This window comes from Protopterus annectens, chromosome 5.part0 (genome assembly GCF_019279795.1).
Source record: "Protopterus annectens isolate FY-2018-M chromosome 5.part0, PAN1.0, whole genome shotgun sequence".
In the NCBI taxonomy this organism is placed as follows: domain Eukaryota; kingdom Metazoa; phylum Chordata; order Ceratodontiformes; family Protopteridae; genus Protopterus; species Protopterus annectens.
In genome coordinates, this window is record NC_056735.1 from 642,513,273 (window position 1) to 642,533,218 (window position 19,946).

The following is a 19,946-nucleotide window of genomic DNA, read 5'->3' on the forward strand; positions in this document are numbered from 1 at the left end:
AGAACAGTGTCTGAGTTACAAGCTCTTTTGATCAACCCTACCTAATTTTTCACAAGAATGGGGTTTCTTTGGGAAACAATCATTCTTTTATACTTAAAGTGGTATCCAAGTTTGCTTTAAGCTGAACTATCCATTACCCCATTTTCATTCCTGAGCCCAAAAATAAGGGAGAAAAGTATACGCCGTACCTTGGATGTCCACAGGCAATTCTGATACTGTCTTAACAGAACTAAATATTTCATATCTTGTATACAGTCTTTCATATCTTCTAATTAATTGTTCATTTCTTGTGAAGATAAGAAGAAATGTTAACCTGTGTCAAAACAGATAATTTCCAAATGGTTGTCTAAGGCTATCAGTTTTTGTTATGCTTACCATAACAAATCTATTCCAGGCAGGGTCAAGGCTCTGTCTGTTTAAGCCTCGTCTTCGTCTATGGCTCTGTGGAAAGAGTTGAATTCTATAAGTATTATTGAAGCAGCAACTTTGTCCTCTGTACAGAATTTTAGTAAGCACTATAAACTTGTTTACTTCTCTAAGTTTAGATCTGGCTTTTGTAAGGAGCGTTCTCCAGACACTCCTGGACTCTTCTCCTTCCACCTCCCAAATGGAGTAAGCTAGGGTGATCTGCAGATATAGCTAAGGCTGCCATAGAAGTGGTCAATATGATGAGCATAGTACAATTGTGTAAGTTAACTGTCTCACAGTTTCCAAATATGGCAAGTCACTGCACATGTCCATTTCCCGAATATCACATTTTAACACAGTAAATATGATAAAAGTAAAGTGATGCTCTTCATACCTTGTAATAACATGTTTACACAAAGCATTCCTCATATGTTTTGTTCTTAATTCCATTGTTATACTACTAAATTCATCTCTATAGACTTATCTCAGACCTATCCACTTGAAAAAGACCCACAAGAGTGCTTGGAAAAATAGCCTGTAAAATTGGAAAAGCATGTAGAATAATATTTCTTTATTTATTTTGCATTTGTTGACCAGGCTAGTGTAACTGGATATGTGTCCATTTTCAGTAGAGGCCCGGGGAGATAAGCTCCAAAGCAGACATGAACAGACAAGATCCATAATGTTACAAAGACAACAGACACAGAAGAGATATTTCTACACATTTCATAATGACTAATTACAATATTTGGAACTACTTTTTAACATTTACTAGTAGCTAATACAGCTTTAAATTTTTTGCATGTGTATTTTCATGTTGCACTAAAGCACAGTAATTAGAAGACTGTGTGGCGTTAGTAAAAATACTAGAGACTGTAATGATTGTTTAGTCAGGGTTACTACAAGGACAAAGCCAGTGAGTTTTCAGGAAGATTTTATTTTTTTGTTTGAAAAGTGATAAGGAAGGAAGGGAAGGAAGTTCTTTAGGTAGAAGGTTCCACTTTTTCCCAACTGTATTTGAGAACAGAGAGTCTCCTGCTATGTTGTTTGCCTTATTGATGTTAATTAGTAGTTTATTCGATGAACGCAAGGTGTTAAGATTTCTATAAGGGGTAATGAGGTCTTGGAGTATTGGAGTGTTATTAGGTTGGTATAGGATCTTATGTGCAGTAGTTAGTTGGCTGATTTGAAGCTGATTTTGTAGTTCAAGCCACCCAAGTTGTTTGAGATTATGACAGTGATGGGTTCTGAAAGGTTTTCCAGTGGCAAATATGGCTATGCTGTTATAGGAGGTAGCTAGTTTGAGAAGATTATTTTTAGAAAGGTTGGTATATATTGGTGAGGCATAGAGAAGAGTAGAGATTAGATGGGAGTGGGCAATGGTAGCTCTTTCTGTTTGTGTTAAGAAGGGTTTAATTTTATACAGGGAGCCAATTTTTCTGTTAACTGATTTTATAATGTTGTTAATATGGGTATCAAAGTTAAGGTTGTTGTCTATTGTAATCCCTAGTAGTTTGGTAGTAGAGTCTGGTGATATGAGAGTGCCATGTTTAGAGATTACTGAGAAATCTATTGGTATTGACCTGCGAGTAGGTGTAAAGAGCATGAGTTTCGTTTTTTTGGGATTCAAAAGGAGGCACCGCTTTGAAAACCATGTCTCAACTATGTTAAATGCCTTCTGGATTTGGGATTGCAGTTCAGGTACAGATTTGGCTCTACAGATTATTGTCGAATCATCCGCATATTGTATACAAGTAGTGTTGGGAATAGCTAGGTAGAGATCATTAATGAAAATTGAAAATAAGAGAGGACCTAGAATAGAGCCCTGGGGTACACCCAGTGTGACTGGCAGGTGAGATGATAGGTTATTTTCCCAGAGCACTGCCTGTTGCCTATTGCTCAGGTAGGAAGTAAACCATTTTACAGATAGATAATCTAGGGAAAGTGATTTGAAAAGATAAATAAGCAAGGAGTGGTTTACCATATCAAAAGCCTTAGAAAGATTAATGAATAGAGCTGAAGAGAGTTTGTTGTTATTGCGGAATATATTAATGGTGTCAGTAAAGGGTAAGAGAGCAGTAGTAGTAGTAGTACTATGATATGGCCTAAAGCCATGTTGGCATTTGGCTAGTATGTTGTGTTGAGTGAGATAGCCTATGAGTTGATGATGAATACATTTTTTCATTATTTTTGCTAGGGGGGATAGTAGGGCTATGGGCCGATAGTTTGAATAGTCGTTGCAGTTACCACCTTTGTGTAGGGGGATGATGTGTGATATTTTCCAGATGGCAGGGATGGAACCTTCCTGAATGGTTCTATTTATAAGGATGGCAATAGGATAAGATACTGCTTTAGTTGCTTTTTGCAGATATTCAGCAGGAATCTGGTCAGCGGAAGGGGTACAAGGCTTAAGTTTAGCTAGGAGTTTGAAAATGAAATTAGTAGAGATGGGTTGTTGTAGGAAGGTAGGAAGTGTGCTAGTCCTAGGGGTTTGTAGGATGGAAGTGTCAGGGGGTAGCTGACTGGCTACAGATTGGATGGTTTCTGTGAAGAAGGAGTTAGAGTTATTTGCAGTTTGGAAGGGAGTGTCATCATTAGCTCCTATAGGGGTTGGTGTACTGGAGTGTCCTGGGTAAATGAGTTTATTAATACTTGCCCAGAATCATTAAGGGTTATTTTGGTGTGTTTTCTGTATTTTACAGTAAAAGTTTTTTTTGTCTAAGAGTATAGATTTTTTAGCTGTATTTGACAGATGTCTAAATGTTTGTTGATCAGATGTACTTTTAGTAGTTCTCCACTTAGTCCAGGCTTTATTTCGGAGTAGGATTTTTTCCCTGGTGTCTTTGGAGAGCCATGGGGCTGATTTTGCCCTGATTCTTATTTGACGTTTGGGTGCATGGTGGTCGAGGATAGTTAAGAATTTAGAGTTAAAGTATTGGACAGCCTCTTCTAATGGGAGCGTTTTTAGATTAGTCCAATCACAGGCACTAAGTTCGCTTTGGAATACAGTTTGGTTAAATTGTTTATTGAAACGTATAGTCCTGTATACTGTTGGGTGAGCGATATCTAATCTTTGCCTGACTATATAGGTCAAGCAGTGGTCACTTATATCATTAGGGAAAATACCTACTCTATAAGTTTGATGATGATTATTAATGAGTATCCAATCTAAGGTGCTCTCTTTTTGGTTTGGTTTGTTAATTCTGGTTGGGGAGGTGATGGTCTGAGAGAAGCCATGCAGGTTAATGTGAGAAGTGGGATGCTCAGTACTGATACATTTCCAGACAATATTGACATCACCAAGGATTATAGTTTCCTGTGGGAAAGTTACTGAGACCCTGCTAAGACTATCTTCCAAGGAGTTAATGTTATTTCCAGGTGGTAGATAGATACATGTGATATTTATGGATTTACTAGAATTTAGCTGAATCTTTGAAATTAGGATTTCGGCATTACTATCTTTAGGTGGGTTATAGGGTGAGGTGGTAACTTTAAACCCATCCTTGAAAAGAATAGCTACTCCCCCTCCTTTTTTGTTTTTACAATCGTATCTCAATATATTATACCCTGGTGGGATAATTTCATTATCTTGAGTTTGTTGCTTTAACCAAGTCTCTGCGAGGCATAAAATGTCAAAAGAGTGTATTTGCAAGAGAGAATGAAGATGAGGTACTTTACTATTGATGCTTTGGATATTGAGATGTGCTATCAGGAGTGAGTTGGGGAGTTTATTAGGGCTGAGTGTGATAGTGGGATTAGTGAAAGGAAGATTAAAAGGTAGGACATTGGCTGAGCCTGGATTAGGATGGATGTCATCATTTTGTAAGGAATGTATTTTTATAATATGTAATTTATAATGCAGATTACTTAGTAGAAACTGAGCTTTCTTGGTTGAGGAATTATAGTATTTGATATGGGACAGCCTGTGGAACTTTGCAAGTGTGTAAGTAGGTGTAGATATTATATTTATGTTATTGTGGGAGATAGTGAGGGTTAGTGTAGATGTTTGTTTAGGTGGGTAGTGGAATTGGGGATAGTATAGGTGTTCAAAGGAGGTTAATTGGTAGGCTGAGGTTATAACAGATACTAATGTGGTAGTGAGTAGTATTTTAGTTAGTGTTGAGGTAGTTGTGGAAGACATGGTGGATACTATTTAGTGATAGGCAGGAGGGCTTAAAGAGATACAGTACTAGGTAGTGAGAGTTGTGATTGGTTAATTGAAGTAAGGGTGTGGCTTTAATTATGGAGGTTGGTGGGGTTATCTGATTTGTTGGATGTAGAGGAAGGTATGGCCAAGATGTATAAGATTAGGGCCTCTGGGGGTGGGTGAGATTTGGGGGTAGGGTAGGGGAGCGAAGTGAGCCCACAGGGCGAACAGAGCGGGTTGAGCCAGCCAGCAAAAAAGTGAAACACCAAATAGAACCAATCAGTAAACCATACTGAGGCAGTTATTTTCAGGTGAGTTTTAACTTATCTGGCAGAAATAAATATTGCTAAGTGTGAGAACAAAATAGTCACTTTATTGAGAGTGACTTCTGCTCCCGTAATGCTCAGGGAGGTTATGCTGCCCTTGAACGGCATAGGGGGTGGACTTTTACCTGGCTAAAATAAGGTATCTGCCGTATGAAAACCTTAGCTGTGAGCCAGAAACTCCTCCGACAGTTAAGATGAAAAAAAGATAATTACATAATCACTAGAGGAATAGTTACAACATTTAAATATCCCATGCATTTTTTCTCTCTGATTGCGGAATTCATGGAAAAATGTATTTAATGACCTCATTGTGTTTATATATCTCTTGTTTATTCACTAACATTCTTTTTAATTTTTCTTCTATTCATAATATATCCCATGTATGTAAAGTATGCATATTTTTTATTACCAGAGGAATACTTAATGATAAAAGCAATAGCATGATTAGTAACATCTGACTGTTGTTGGCATTTTCGTTTCACATAGCCTATGTCACTTTTTTGAGGTCTTTGACAAGTTCATTGAATAACCCCCACCCTGTTAGTAAACCTCTGTAACATTTCAAAACATATTTGAAAAGTTGTTGCATCATCATTAGTAATTCTCCTAAGTCTAATAAACTGGCCCTTACATATATCATTTTAATATACACACTCTTGTAGGACAATAAGCTGTGCATTCCCAAAGGGTAAAATAAATAAAATGTAAGAATTGTTTTTTTATTTAGATATATAATCACATCTGTATATGAAATACTAACTTTACTACAATTTAAAATAGTCATATTAAACCTTTTACCATTTATTAACTTTTAAAAATAGTTTTGAATAAGCATAAAATTAATAGCACACAAGCAATCATCTATAAAAAGTTTATAATATATTGCAAATTCAAACAATTTGTTTTTAAATGAAATGGGTTTCTCAGTAAGAGACTACTAGATTGGCATAACTGAGTGTAAGAGCACTACTCATAGCTGTACCTGTTATTTGTTTGTAATGACTGCCTAAAATCTATAATCAGTAAAGGCTAAGACCATGTGCACTATCCTACCTGCAGTCCAAGAACTGAAGTTCCTTACTAAGTATTCAATGGCTACAATATACCCAATTCCTCATATTTATACAAAAAGTTAACAAACATCTGTAGTAGCCAAAATCTCAGTATCTTTGAGCTCTTCCTTAAAGTGATGCCAGAAATTCTTAAACACTGAGTGCTATGAAATAATAAAGGTTTTGGGAAATAATACAATAAAATGGAAACATACATGGACTGTGAACTTATCCTGCAGTAGTGGGATGCATCACTGAATCTAATTTATTTTGTAATATTTTAAGTATCAGCCCCATTGATGCACCTACATTACAAACCTTTTTGTGCTATGATATCCAACACTTCGGAAATACTTCAGTGAGAATTTATTATATATATTTTTTTCCTAAATTCATTTGGTTGAATATTAAGGGAGTATATATAGGCTTATTTTCTAGAACATGGTCCAGAACTACAACTGTCATCCCCTTATCATCATTAGTGGAATAAATGTGATGTTTTAACTTGCACTCTTAATATAGCTAACCTTCCCTGATTCTACAAATTATGTCAAAATTCTAAAATCAGAATCATATAATAGCCAGGTAGTTTAGCATAAACATTCGTAGTTGGAACAAACACTGACTAATGTGCCAGACACAATTTTATCTTTACCATATATTAATATTATACTGGATTTCTATTAAAAAAACAAGTCCTGGGAATCAATAATGTCTACACTGTTCTGAGTGAACAGACATAACTCACACCTTCTTCCTCCTAATTTTAGTTTTCCTACTGATATTCTTGCAGCTTTATATATTGACAGGGATTCGTAAAGGTTACAACAAAGTGTAGACTACATGTACACGTAGTGTAATTTTTCTGAGTGACGGGAAAGCACAAACAATGTGATAAGAATGTTCTTGGATACATATCATGTACACTTAGTGTACACTTAGTGTAGGCTTTATTGAATTTGGCCCATACAAGTTAAACATAATGTTAGAAAGATTGCATCTTTTTGCAGGACAAAAGTTCACCTCTGTCTAAAACTGCTAGTTCAAAAATAACTGAAGATTTTTTTCTAAAATCATTCTTAGCACTTGAACAACTAGCTAGTTTATGCATGATATACATCTGCCTCTGATTTACTATATCAGCCTGACTCACTTCCTTATTATCAATTACCTGTTTCTTATTTGATGTTCCCTTAGCAGAACTCTTGTACATCCTTCCCAGAAAAAAACACATATCACTTTCATAATCTCTGCAATATCTTTTAATATTTATTTTTTCTTGATTTAGTTTTCTCGTGTTATTTAAGAATAGCACCATTCATTTGTGTTTTTAACAATTTTTATTCACTAGTCTGTTCATATATTTTTTCAAGTCAGGTTCCAGATCATTAACTCTAACAGTTCAGTTCCCTCACTTTCAGCATCAGCCAAATTAAGTTTGAGTTCAGTCCCCATACTATTCAGTTTGTTATACTATTTCTTTTCAGCATCTGCTCTGGTATAACTATATGTACTACCATTGTATATGTGCATAGATTTGAGGGACATTTTCTGACTAATATAGGCTGTAAACATGCAATGCTTGCAATACATAATCTTCTGGCATATATATCATCAGTTTTTTCAGGATTTTGAAAACCTATGGTATGCTCACATCAACATGTTAAGGGGCTGCTAAATCCTACACTGTCTTTCCTATAGGAAACTACTAGGTAAGATCTGTGTTGATTAAAACTTACCTATAAACTGACTAGATGCCACTACCTTGAAGAAAGAAACATAATACAGAGAAAATGGTTTTATAACTAAGCTGGAATGCACCCTTCCTCTAGCATCCATAGACATTTTTCCCTTATAGTACTGAACTGCTTGAAATCAAATGCAGCAAAATCAGACATTTTATTTCCCATATCCCTAACAGACCATTATGTTTTTCCTTGTCAGAAGCCAGTTGCCTGCCCATTGCTTATAGATCTACTTTTCTATTGAGCATCTTAATCTATAGGTTGTTTAATTAGGAAATTTGGCCCTCTGTAAGGTCCAAATATTTTATTGCACCTAGAGCCCATTTCCTTATATAAAATGAGCAAGGAGCCTTTACTTGGACATCTTACTTTTGTTTATTGGCTGGGGAAATGTCCTTTTTTATAAAATAACCCACCTCTTTTTTTAGAATACTATTTTGACTGATATTAGCAATACAGATGGATTTTAAACAAATGCCTGTGGAGAATGTCACTTCTTTCATTAGCTCTGCAGTAAATGCAAGGACCTCTGGTAGTCACACCACTGGTTTACTAATGTCAGTCTAAACTGGACTGAACAGCTCTGATTTGCTGCTTCCACATAATTATTTATACCTGTTATCTTAGCTACCTTGTTTATCTCAAGGCTGCATATATTCCTTGTGTATGTTGTGTTCTTTGTGTAAAACTGTCAGATATCTTTGCTCTTAAGATCTTTTGTATTTATTACTCATTATTGGGGCAGACAAATGGTTCAGTGATTAGCACTGCTGTCACAGTGTGTTTGGTCCTCTGATTTGCATTCTAGAGGTACTGCCTTCTGTGGGGAATGTGTGCGGCTTTCCTGTGTCTGAGTGACTTTCCAAAGGGAAGCCTCTTTCCTCCTATATCCTAAAGGCATTCTGATAAGTTTGTTAGTAATCATCCAAATTTGCCATTAGATATGCAGCATTGCAGTTGTGTGTGTGTGTGTGTGTGTGTGTGTGTGTGTGTGTGTGTGTGTGTGTGTGTGTGTGTGTGTGTGTGTGTGTGTGTGTGTGTGTCCACGCGCATGTGGGGTAGACTGGCACTGCATCAGGTTTGATTCCATGCCTTGAAATCACTTGTCAAGATAGGCTACTGATTACTAGTGTCTGAAAAGATTAAAGCCGGTTTGGCAACATGAGTGCATAAAAAAACCCTTACCTACTCTGCCGTTTTGCCCATGTCATAGATGACAATATCCCCAAGGATATTTTAGTTACATTGTTATCACGTAAGTTAATAAATCATCCACGTTATATTTCTTTGTGAAATCCTGCCATCATTACATATTGTGTGCCTCTCTGAAATTGTCTTCAGTTTTAATATTACTTATAAGCTGTTTTCATTGGCTGTTTTTTACTTCAAATGTCTTTGTGTATTTCTTTGTGCAAGGGGCCTTTATATATATCATATAAAAAATAAATATAATAATATAACAATAATAAAGTATTGCTTAATATTGCATGACATTCTGGTACATTTTGTTTGCATTGCCTAGAAAAGTGCCTGAAATAATCATTGTCCAACCAGAATATCTACTTAATTTCTGCTGCAGACTGTGTTTGCTATCTTGTCGGGTTGGCCTCATTGTCTGTAGTTGTTGATTTAAGGTGGAAAATGAGAAAACATGCTTGATTCATTTTAATCATATGTGATTTGATCAAAGAAATTATCATTATACTTAATAACTGATGTAGTTTTGTATGCAGGCTCAACTACAATATTTTTGGAAGACATCTCATGTGTGATCTTTGATGAGAGAAATCTTAACTGTACCTGGATCACTAGCAAGAAAGCACAAAATGATTCACAGTACTTCTTTTCTGCTTGGTAAGTAGGTACTGATGTATGTTTAAATTTTTAAAGGACTACTGTTTAATATTTTAGAAAAAACAGAGTATATCAATTTCTTTTTTAGCACTCAAGGAAAAAAACTGACATGTGAGCACTACTGGAAAACATTACATCACCAGCACACTGGATGCCATATTCAGAATAATAATAAAATAGCAGAATTAGTTTATGCTTGTGTACATGTATTAAGTGGTCAATCATTGAGTGCTATAGAGTGTAAGCAGTTTGAGCCTTACAAAATAGGTAAGTTTCTCACATTATTACTGCATTACATTTTCTGTAGATTTTTTCCCTTCCTGTGATCACTTTGTTGTTACACAACTTATTTTCATCTTTTCTTTTCAGAGAAATTAAATCCACCTAAAAATTTATTTGTGGATGAGGAAATGAAACTTAAGTGGGGTCCACCAAATACTTCTATTAAAAACATGGACTGTTTTATCTATCAGTTGAACGAGTCTGCACTACTAAGGAAAATGTGGAAGGTGGTCAGTACTTTTAACATTCTTAGGTTACTTTCTCATGTTCATGCTAATACCACGAGAGTGTGGTATTATGACATACATGTATTTTGAACTATGTTCATATCTTGCTTTTAACAAATCATAAAATAAATCAGTCCTCAGCAGTTTTGTACAAGGTAACAGTGCTTGGAATTCCACAATACAGAATTCCAAGATCAAATACCTAAACAGTACTGAAATACCTTTTCAACAGGTATTTTCTTTGTATGGGGAGCAGGGCTTTGACTCCCACCACTGTTCTTACTGCTAAGTCAACATAACTCAGGAAGAAATGTTCATCCCCCTCACTTTGCAAATTGGGTTTCTGAATTCTGTATTTTGGAATTCCAGGACGTGAGTACAACTTTTGTCAATGGTACACTTTTTTAGGAATTGATCTGTACATAGAAGTCTGTAAGAGACAGAATACTGGAGTGGGACATCTAGTTTGGCTTGATAGGTAAGGGGTTTTAGGCTAGTAATCTTTTTTTATCAGCAACCTTTAGGGCCTTTCATGATATGTCCTGCTAGGTACATGCTGAAAGGGCAGAGTATGGTGGGACACTATCAGTCTTTGACCTAGATGAGTTACTTTTGGAAATCAGTTATGCTAGACAGAAGCGTTTCCTAACTACTTTAGCAACGTGGTGGTCAAAGCTGAGGAAACTGGCAATCCAGGTGCCATGATTTCTGACTACCTTGCCCATTTGTGGTGGGGTACTGGCTAAGCTGAAAACTGTAGATGATGGGTGTTTTAGGTTTATAGGTTCATAATTATATACTAGGCTAATGACCATCAGGGTTTTTATAAGCCTACTCGTGCAACCAACCCAATTGTGTCCCTGTTTTTAGGATGGTGTATGTTAGTTAGGAAGTTTCTACAGGTTATGTGTGTGTGTGTGTGGGGGGGTTAGTTTAGGCATTACTGTCTGCCTCTGTCTATCAGAGACATGGGGGCCAAACCAGGGTTGAATTTCCAATTTCCCATCCAATGGTCAAGGTTAAGCATGAATGGGTTAAGGATGGACTCTGCTTCACATGGATGGGGAACCTGTTCCAGAGCATGGGAATCCTCAGAGACACATATATGTTTCACCAGCATGTCTTATTTATGTCACAAGCAAAATTTAAATCCTTGGATCCAGTGTTTCTGATGCTGTCTCTTTTGTGAATGTGCAAATGGTCCATCAGATCTGGATCTTAGGATGCCTGTTATACCAGGCATAGATTGCCTGTTGGTAACCAATAGGAGAAAGAGTATAAAGAAGTAGGGCTTTAAGGTGATCTGTATAGGAAAATGTGCTTATATCCTGGATTCTCCCAGTAAGGAACCTTTGTGGGCGTTCTGACTGTTGCATATGTTTGGTCAGGTACATGCCATTGGGGGTATTATACTCAATAATAGGTCTGATAAGGGCCAATTAAAGTGGCACTAGGACTTCCTTGAACCTGGATGCTCTGCCCTTACTTATAAGTCACACATGGGTTGTGGGCTTTCTCTCTAGTAACTTCCAACTCTGTAAAATCTTAGAATGTACAAATGTGACTACTGCTTGTGTAGAAGTGTAAATAGAAATGGAACTACTCTGTGTTTAACTGGAAATTACTATAATGCAATGTAAGCAAATGGAGTTTTTCCTCCCCGGGCCCCAGCTGAAAATTACCCAGTCAGACTTTCCCGGTAAACAAAGACAAATAAATAAGTTGGGTGACATAGAATGATTTTCTTATTACTTTGAGCACATGTTGATCAAAAGCCAGATTACTGTCTACATGTGTTCCCAGATCCCGGGGTGGGTCTTATCAATGGCATAATTAGCCTGGGTGGCAGTTTTCCTAAAAGGCACCTTAATACATTTCATGGCATTGAGTTTTAGTCCAGGGCTTTGGCACCAGTCATTTTTCTGTGTTCCAAAGGTGATAATGCTGCGTGTTTTAGCATTAATCTTTGAGCTCTTTCTGTCTACATCATTGGTTTAAAAAAGACTAGATGTCTTTCATATAGATCATGGGTTATATCCTGCCAAGGATATAACAGACAGACAGCTTCCAAAGGTATAGGCCACCTTTCATACTCTCAAACCGTTAAGCAGCTCACGCTGATCTACATAAAAACACTGGTTTGAGTGCTAAACCCTTTAGAGCTTTTCTGCCATTGAAAATAGTGGTCTTCTGGGGGCTTTCAAGAATTGCCAGTCTGCATGTGCTGTTCTTTTGCTGGGCAGATCAGTCCCTTTGGGAGAAAAACATTCCACATAAAAAATATTGTTTAAATACTTTCCTGCTTAAGAAAGTTATTTTTAATCTAGCAGTTTGTATTTGAATGGACAGCCACAAGACTTAGCTGTATTTTTTCATTTGAGTTAAAAGTTGTTTAAATCAGTTGAAAAACATTTCTTTTCCATGGAGACACTGTTTTTATTTTTTTTCTGGGTCTGGTAAAGTGTATTAAATTGTGTTTACTGTGTTTTTATGAGAAAAAAGTGACTTTTAACAACTTTAATTTTTTATCAGCTTATGCTGAATGTTTTCCCCAGGAAAGAGGGAACATTTTTGGCTTGACCATGGGACAAAGTACTGGTCCTATGGTCAGTCCTCCTTCAAGCCACAAGAAGAAGATGTTAAGCAAACAACCATTGCCCACCATAACAGGCTAGTAATTTACATCAGCCACAAGTGGGTGACTCTGCTATGGCCAAAGCTGGTTCCTCAAACTTATCTTTTACCTTGGATCCCTCTGGTGTAGCAGCTGCAGCCACAATGTATCAGGTGTTAGCCATGTCTACTCTGGCAGTTGGGGTCCCTTCAGTGGGCAAAGGAGTGCTACTCTTGTCTGTCTGTGAGAGGGAACAGGGAAGGCTTCCCTGTTAAGTCAGAATGTTATACCCAACCGTGGGGAAGCTGCTGCTTCCATTACCAGCATTGTATGCCCCATTTTTCCTGTCAAATGGAAATAGAAAACTAAACATGTATCAACTCCCCCTCAAATGCTCCAGACAGCAGTAGTTGACCATATCTGGTCCAGTGTTTAATTCAGGCTGTTAATCCTTTTTATAAGGTGGTTTCAAGTAAAAGAAAGAGGGATGTCTCTTTTCCTGAAGAGATTCAAGATTGTTGATCTGAGCTGGTAGATGAAGGGACAGATGCAGAGGTTTTCTTCTCAGATTTCTGATTCAGACTCAGAGAAAAGCACAGTATCTGATTCTCCCTATGGAGCGCTGTTCTTTCTCTGAAACTATTTCCAGAATGTGACAGTGTTTTCAGGAGGAAAACACTGAGGTTTCTCAGTCCCTCAGAAAATAATATGACCAGTAACAGACTGAATTTCCACGACCGTCACTCACTCCTCCAGTGTTGTCAGCTTTGGAGGATGTGTATGCCACTGCCTGCAATTTTCCAGATAGTCAGCCGGAAGCCCCTGAAAAGACAGATTGTATAAAGTTTCTCAGTCTTCTACGTTTTTAAACATAGACATTTCAAACATGACTAAGCAGCTATAGCTTTTGCTAATCCTACTGCTGCTAAACGCTTAGATGTTATGTGATCCTATCTCGCCTACATTCTATACTGATGGGCTCGGAGCCGATCCCTCGGCATCGACTCGGCACGCTATGCTATAGAGCGAAGCCTCTTATTGGCTGAGCTATTTCTTATCCCAGGATGCACCACCACTAATCCCCCAGATCTCGTTTGCCGCTTACAAGCTAGGACGTGGTCTCAACTTGGCTGAGCTAAGTACTGTTTTCTTCAAAGTTTCCTGTCAGGAATTTTGCTATTTTTACCCCAAAAGCTGTTTTAACAGCTATTGTTGTTGTACGAGTGTGTTTGATAACTTTTCTTGAGAGAAATTGTGTTTTGGTTTTAGGGAAGGTTTCCCGTTTAAGTTAGAGGGGCCTTCCCCTATTCTTTATCTAGTGTTTTTTTCTGGAGGTCAAGTACCTGCTTAAGTTAGAGGGTCTTGACCCTCCTTTTCAGTAATTTTTGTCCTGAGTGATATTGTATATTGTTCTGACTTTGTGTACTTAACTTGTTAAAAAAAAAAAAAAAAAAAAAAACTTGGTTTAAGTTTTCTTTGTGGTAAAATATCTCACTGTACAGCTACTTTCACTTGTTTTTTCTAGTAACCTGTTAAGTCAGCATGTCTAAGGAACATAGACCCTCTGGGTTTAAAAAGTGCGCAAGGTGTGGTTACAAAATGTCGATAACTGACGACCACTCCTCGTGCGTATATTGTTTAGGCGCCAAGCACCTACAGGAGTCCTGTAGCGTGTGTCACGCCTTTTCTGCTAGAGTCCTCCAAGAGAGGAAGAATAAATTAATATTAAAAGGGCTGATTAAACCCTCCTTTGAGGAGGCCTTATCTTCCTCCTCCTCTCCTACCAAGAAGAAAAAAGCGTCGGCTCTGACCAGTCTGTCGGAACCGACTGCCAAGAAACCTAGGCAGGCTTCTCCATCGGCTCCACGGACTTCGGAGCCATGGGCGGAACGGTCTGCCTCGATGCCTCCAGTCTCGACCCCTCTGGTTTCGGAGCCGAGGACTGGGGCATCGAGAGGCGGGTCACCTTCATCGGCTCCACTGATTTTGGAGCAGATGAGGGTTGCCGGCTCAGACTCTTCCCCTTCGGCGCCGAAGCCCTCATCGGCACCCAGGGAAATTGTTTTGAGGTCTCCCTCGGAGCCGATAGTAGTCGAATCCATTCAGAGACGGTCCCCTAGTCCTATGGAGCCGATGGAGAAGTCGGTTCGGACCCGATCGGTGTCATCTAGATCCTCCAAGATGTCTGATTCGGACATCGACAGGGTGCTCCTAAGACTTTTCCAGTCTCCGGTGTTCCAAAAGTTAGTTTCGGCTCCAGCCCATTCGGCTTCGGAGCCGATGGTCCACCCTGTTGTTATGGTTCCTCCTCCAACAGCCTCGGCACCGTTGGAGCCGGTGCTGGTGGAGCCGATGGAGGTTTTCAGGTCGGGCCCGACCCTTACTCCAACCCCGGCTCTCGAGTCGGAGTTCAGTACGCGGACCTCCTCTGTCGGCCCCGGGGGGGGATGCTTCGGGATTGATGCTTTCGGTCCCAAGCCTTCCTCTCGGTGCGTCGGCTGCGGGAGTACCGTCTACCGTTGTGGCCACGGAGGTGGGACCTTCCCATGATTCTGGTGGTCCCGCCTTCAGGGCAGTGAGGAGTGCGTTAGCCAAATCTTCTTTGGCTACCTCCACGGTCTCCCCAGCACCTTCCCTGCATACGGAGACTGGGTCTTTGGCAGTTCCCCTGTCCTTAGACAGCGGAGTGCCGGGGCCTGAGGTTACCCCCACTGGGGTTCCCCCCCCTCCTGGAGGTCCCTCTGAAGCTTCTTCGGAGGAACCCCCAGGAAATGATCGTGCAAGAGGAAGCACGTTGACTCCCCCGATGAGTCTCTCACATCAGACACTGATCTTGATGATGCAGAGGGGTCCCCTAAGTCATCCTCAGATGATGTCTCCTTTGCAGACATCCTGGAAGCCCTTAAACAATGAGGCGGCTGGCAATCCAAACCCCCTTCTGCTGATGAGTCGGTGTTCCTTAAGGCCTTTGGGGCTCAGCCCTCCGCCTCCTGGGTGTCTCCGCCCTTCGACGAGCTCCTAGATTTGATCTGTCGAAGGGCGTGGAAACACCCAGACTCTGTGGAACCGGTGCCTGCTCGTCCAAATAAGTTCCTATCAGCACCCCCAGATAAGGAGTTCTTGACGAAAGGTGTGGCTGTAGATGCCTTGGTGGTGGCATCTGCTACCCAGCAAGATGTAGCAGAGGCTTCAACGTCCGTCCATCCTCCCAATATGGAGTCTAGGAGCATGGATCGGTACGGTAAGCGCACCCTAAGTTCAGCGGCCTTTACTTTAAGGTCCCTGAACTATCTAACGCACTTTACCAGATTTCAGAGGGATCTGATTAAGGAACTTTCAGATACCCTCTTGGGTAACCTGCCTGAGCAGCTGGCCCAGACGGTTGGCTCTCAGCTGGCTACATTGTCGTCCATATCAAACTCGTCCATGAGGCTCATTTCTTATGCAGCCAAAGGGGCGAGTAGAGCGGCGGGTACAGGCATTGCTCTACGGAGGCAAGCCTGGCTCTGCCTGTGTCATTTTGCGGAGGCCTTTAAGTCTTCCTTTGCCGATGCCCCCTTTGATGGGTCCTCTTTGTTTGGACCCAAGGTAAAGGACACATTGACCCGCTGCGAGCAAGAAGGTAAGACTTTGACTGCCGTAGGGGCACGATTTTCCACTCCCTTTCAGCCTTACCCCAAGGCTAAAAGAGGAGGGAAAATGTGGTTCCGTAGATCTCAGAAGTCTTACCCTTCACAGCAGGACGATCCCCCTTCTAGAGGCAGAGGAGGGGGAAATTCTTATGGAAGACGCCGTCCCAGAGGCGGCAGAGGCCCCCGCAACACTGGAGACCGCGAGTCCTTTCGTGGCTCTTCAGCCTTTCACAGTCCCTGAGGGATTGCCCGGCTGTGCAGCTCCGGAGCCAGTCGGGGGTCGTTTTTCAAGGCACCTAAAAGCCTGGGAAGGTATCACTCGGGACCGATGGGTGCTTCGAATTATCGCCGGAGGTTATGCTATCCCTTTTTCTCACTCCCCACCTCAGTCCAAAAAAATCCCGGACCCGCCACCCAGTCAACGGGAAATTGCAGCCTCAGAAGTTTCAAAGCTGCTGCAAAAAGGAGTCATCCAACCGGTCCCTGCAGACCAGATCTGATTAGGGACTTACTCAAGATTCTTTTTGGTGCCAAAAAAGACCGGGGACTTGAGGCCCATTTTGGATTTCAGCATTCTAAACCGTTCAGTCAAAAAGTCCACGTTCCGAATGGTCACCCTACAATCCAATTCTCCCACTGCTGGAGAAAGGTGTTTGGATGTGCTCCATAGATCTCAAGGACGCTTATTACCATATCATGATACATCAAGCGTCCAGGAGACATCTGCGCTTCAGCCTAGGAGACAGTCATTTTCAGTTCCGCGTGCTGCCCTTTGGTCTCACCACAGCCCCCAGGGTGTTCACCAAATGTTTGGCGGTCGTGACTGCTCACCTGAGAAGTCTAGGATTCCAGGTGTTTCCGTATCTAGACAACTGGCTCCTAACTGCCGCCTCCAAGCATCTACTATTGCGGAGCCTACAAGCCACTATATCACTGGGCACTTCCCTTGGAATCACCTTCAATTGGCCAAAGTCTGTGTTGCTGCCATCTCAACGCATAAGATTCATCGGAGCAGAGATAGACTCAAACCGAATGCGAGTCTATCTACCTACAGAAAGGATACAAACCATACAGGCTCAAGTTCGTGCCTTACTTCCCAGATCCAAAGCCCCAGCCAGAATGGTCCTGCAGCTATTGGGATCTATGTCCGCCACGGTTCTTCTAGTTCCCCTAGCAAGGTTACACATGAGAATTCTCCAGTGGCTTCTTTCAACTCAGTGGTCCTTTCAGGATCTCCCTCCAGTCACCTCATATGGATCACAGAAACCTGCAAACGGGACCTTCGCTGGTGGCTGGTGCCCTCCAATCTGGATCAGGGACGACCCTTTGTTCCGCCTCCTCCTGTGGCCACTTTGACTACGGACACCTCCCAGATGGGGTGGGGGGGGCATTCCCTGGGCAGGTCAGTCCAAGGCAGATGGCATTCGGAAGAGACCCTACTTCATATCAACATCTTGGAAATGAGGGCGGTGCTTCTGTCCCTACAAGCCCTTCACGTTTACCTCCCTCAGGGCGTAATTGCCGTTCACTCCGACAACATGTCAGTTGTCTGGTACCTGAACAAACAGGGAGGGACCAGATCCTACCCTCTTTGCAGAGAGGCCATGAGAGTTTGGGAATGGGCAGTGTCGACCAAACGTTTTCTAGTGGCGACTCATATCCCTGGCAAGTCCAATCTGATAGCCGACAGACTGAGCAGAACTATCCTCTCTCCACACGAGTGGTCTCTGAACATTACCGTTGCAAATCAGATTTTCAGCAAATGGGGAATTCCTTGTTGCGACCTCTTCGCAACCCCGCTGAATCCGAAGTGCAAAAAGTTCTTCTCCCTCACCCCGGCTCAGGGGGAGAGCCCTATGGACGCACTAGCTCATCCGTGGCCCCCTGGCTTGCTTTATGCTTTTCCCCCAGTTCCCCTCCTTCCCAGAGTGATCCAAAAGGTGTCTCACTTGGGGAGCAAAATGATCTTAGTTGCTCCTTACTGGCCTCGTCAGGTATGATTCCCCTATCTTCGGGAATATGCACTGGAAGGTCCATGGTTCCTGGATCAGATCCCAGACCTATTGGTTCATCAGTCGGGACTACTCGACCAGTCCCTACACACCTTAAAATTGACGGCTTGGCTCCTCCTCTTCCGACTATAGTCAGGAATCATACCTTAGACCCGGAAGTTGTACACATCTTATCTTCGGCCCACAAGTCTGCTACTAAGAAATTGTATTCTAGCAAATGGAAGAGATTTGCTATTTGGGCTCAACTCCGAGGCCTGGATCCCATCACTATTCCCGTATCAGGAGTCCTGAAATTTCTAACTCTCCTTTTCAATCAAGGCTCTTCAGTCTCTACCATCAAGGTTCAATTGGCAGCTATTTCCAATTTTCACGAGTCTATAAACCCACCTTTAATGAGCAACAGATTGTGTAAGACCTTCATGAAAGGTGCTGCGCTTTTACGACCTCCAATTTCTCATCCTGCTCCTCCATGGGATCTTGATGTGGTGTTACGTGCCTTAACTTCTCCCCCCTTCGATCCGGCAGCAACATGTGATTTAAAATTTCTATCGTGGAAAACTGCCTTTCTGGTTGCGATTACTTCTGCCAGAAGGGTTTCAGAGCTTCAAGCTTTGTCTGTAAAACCTCCGTACTTGGTTTTTCATAAAGATAGAGTATCTCTCAGGCCAAATCCATCCTTTGTTCCTAAGGTTTGTTCCAGTTTTTGCCTACAACAGTCATTAGAACTTCCAGTCTTCTTTCCGAAGTATTCAAACAAAGTGGAATACATATTCCACACATTAGATGTCCACAGGCAATTACGTTTTTATTTAGATAGGACCAAACAAACAAGGAAAACAGATCAATTGTTGGTATCCTTTTCCGATAATAAATTAGGCAAAGCCGTTACAAAGGTCACTATTGCCAAATGGATCAGGGACTGTATTACTCAAGCTTATTCCTCTTCTAATAAAGAGCTTACAACCTCTGTCAAAGCTCATTCTACAAGAGCTATGGCTACTTCAATAGCATTCCATTCTAAGCTTGCCATTAGTGACATTTGTGCTGCGGCTACCTGGTCCTCCCCGCACACTTTCATTTCTCACTACAAATTGGTTGTGGCATCTAGAGGACGAGCTTCATTTGGTTCCACAGTGCTCAGGAGTGTTTTCCAGTGAGCCACCCAGGATTTAGGTGCTAGGGACGCTGTCCCATCAGTATAGAATGTAGGCGAGATAGGATCACATAACATCTTTTAGTTATGTACTTACCATAACTTTAGATGTTTGGGATCCATCTCGCCTACATTCCCAATAACCCACCCTCCTTCCCCCTTCCTTGGAGATCAGAGGATATCAGAAGGTCCGAATCCTGTTGTTTCATCTTGAAACATCTGGCAATGTTATATAAACAAGTTGTGTATGTGTGCATGAATGCGGACAAACAAGATCTGGGGGATTAGTGGTGGTGCATCCTGGGATAAGAAATAGCTCAGCCAATAAGAGGCTTCGCTCTATAGCATAGCGTGCCAAGTCGGAGCCGAGGGATCGGCTCTGAGCCCATCAGTATAGAATGTAGGCGAGATGGATCCCAAACATCTAAAGTTATGGTAAGTACATAACAAAAAGTTAATTTCCAATCCTACACGTTCTGACAAGGATGCAAAAA

General features: G+C 41.1%; 1 protein-coding gene across 2 annotated transcripts in view; it reads left to right on the plus strand.

The window, feature by feature from the left end:
• The window catches only part of LOC122802723 (interleukin-5 receptor subunit alpha-like), a 451,682-nt gene that overhangs the window by 216,399 nt on the left and 215,337 nt on the right, over window positions 1-19,946 (plus strand). The window contains exons 5-7 of one of the 2 annotated variants that reach the window (XM_044072483.1): window positions 9,400-9,532; window positions 9,621-9,799; window positions 9,902-10,044. In XM_044072483.1, coding sequence (XP_043928418.1) covers window positions 9,400-9,532; window positions 9,621-9,799; window positions 9,902-10,044 — 455 coding nt within the window. The remainder of the gene's footprint in view (window positions 1-9,399; window positions 9,533-9,620; window positions 9,800-9,901; window positions 10,045-19,946) is intronic. The other variant, XM_044072484.1, reaches the window with a different exon arrangement.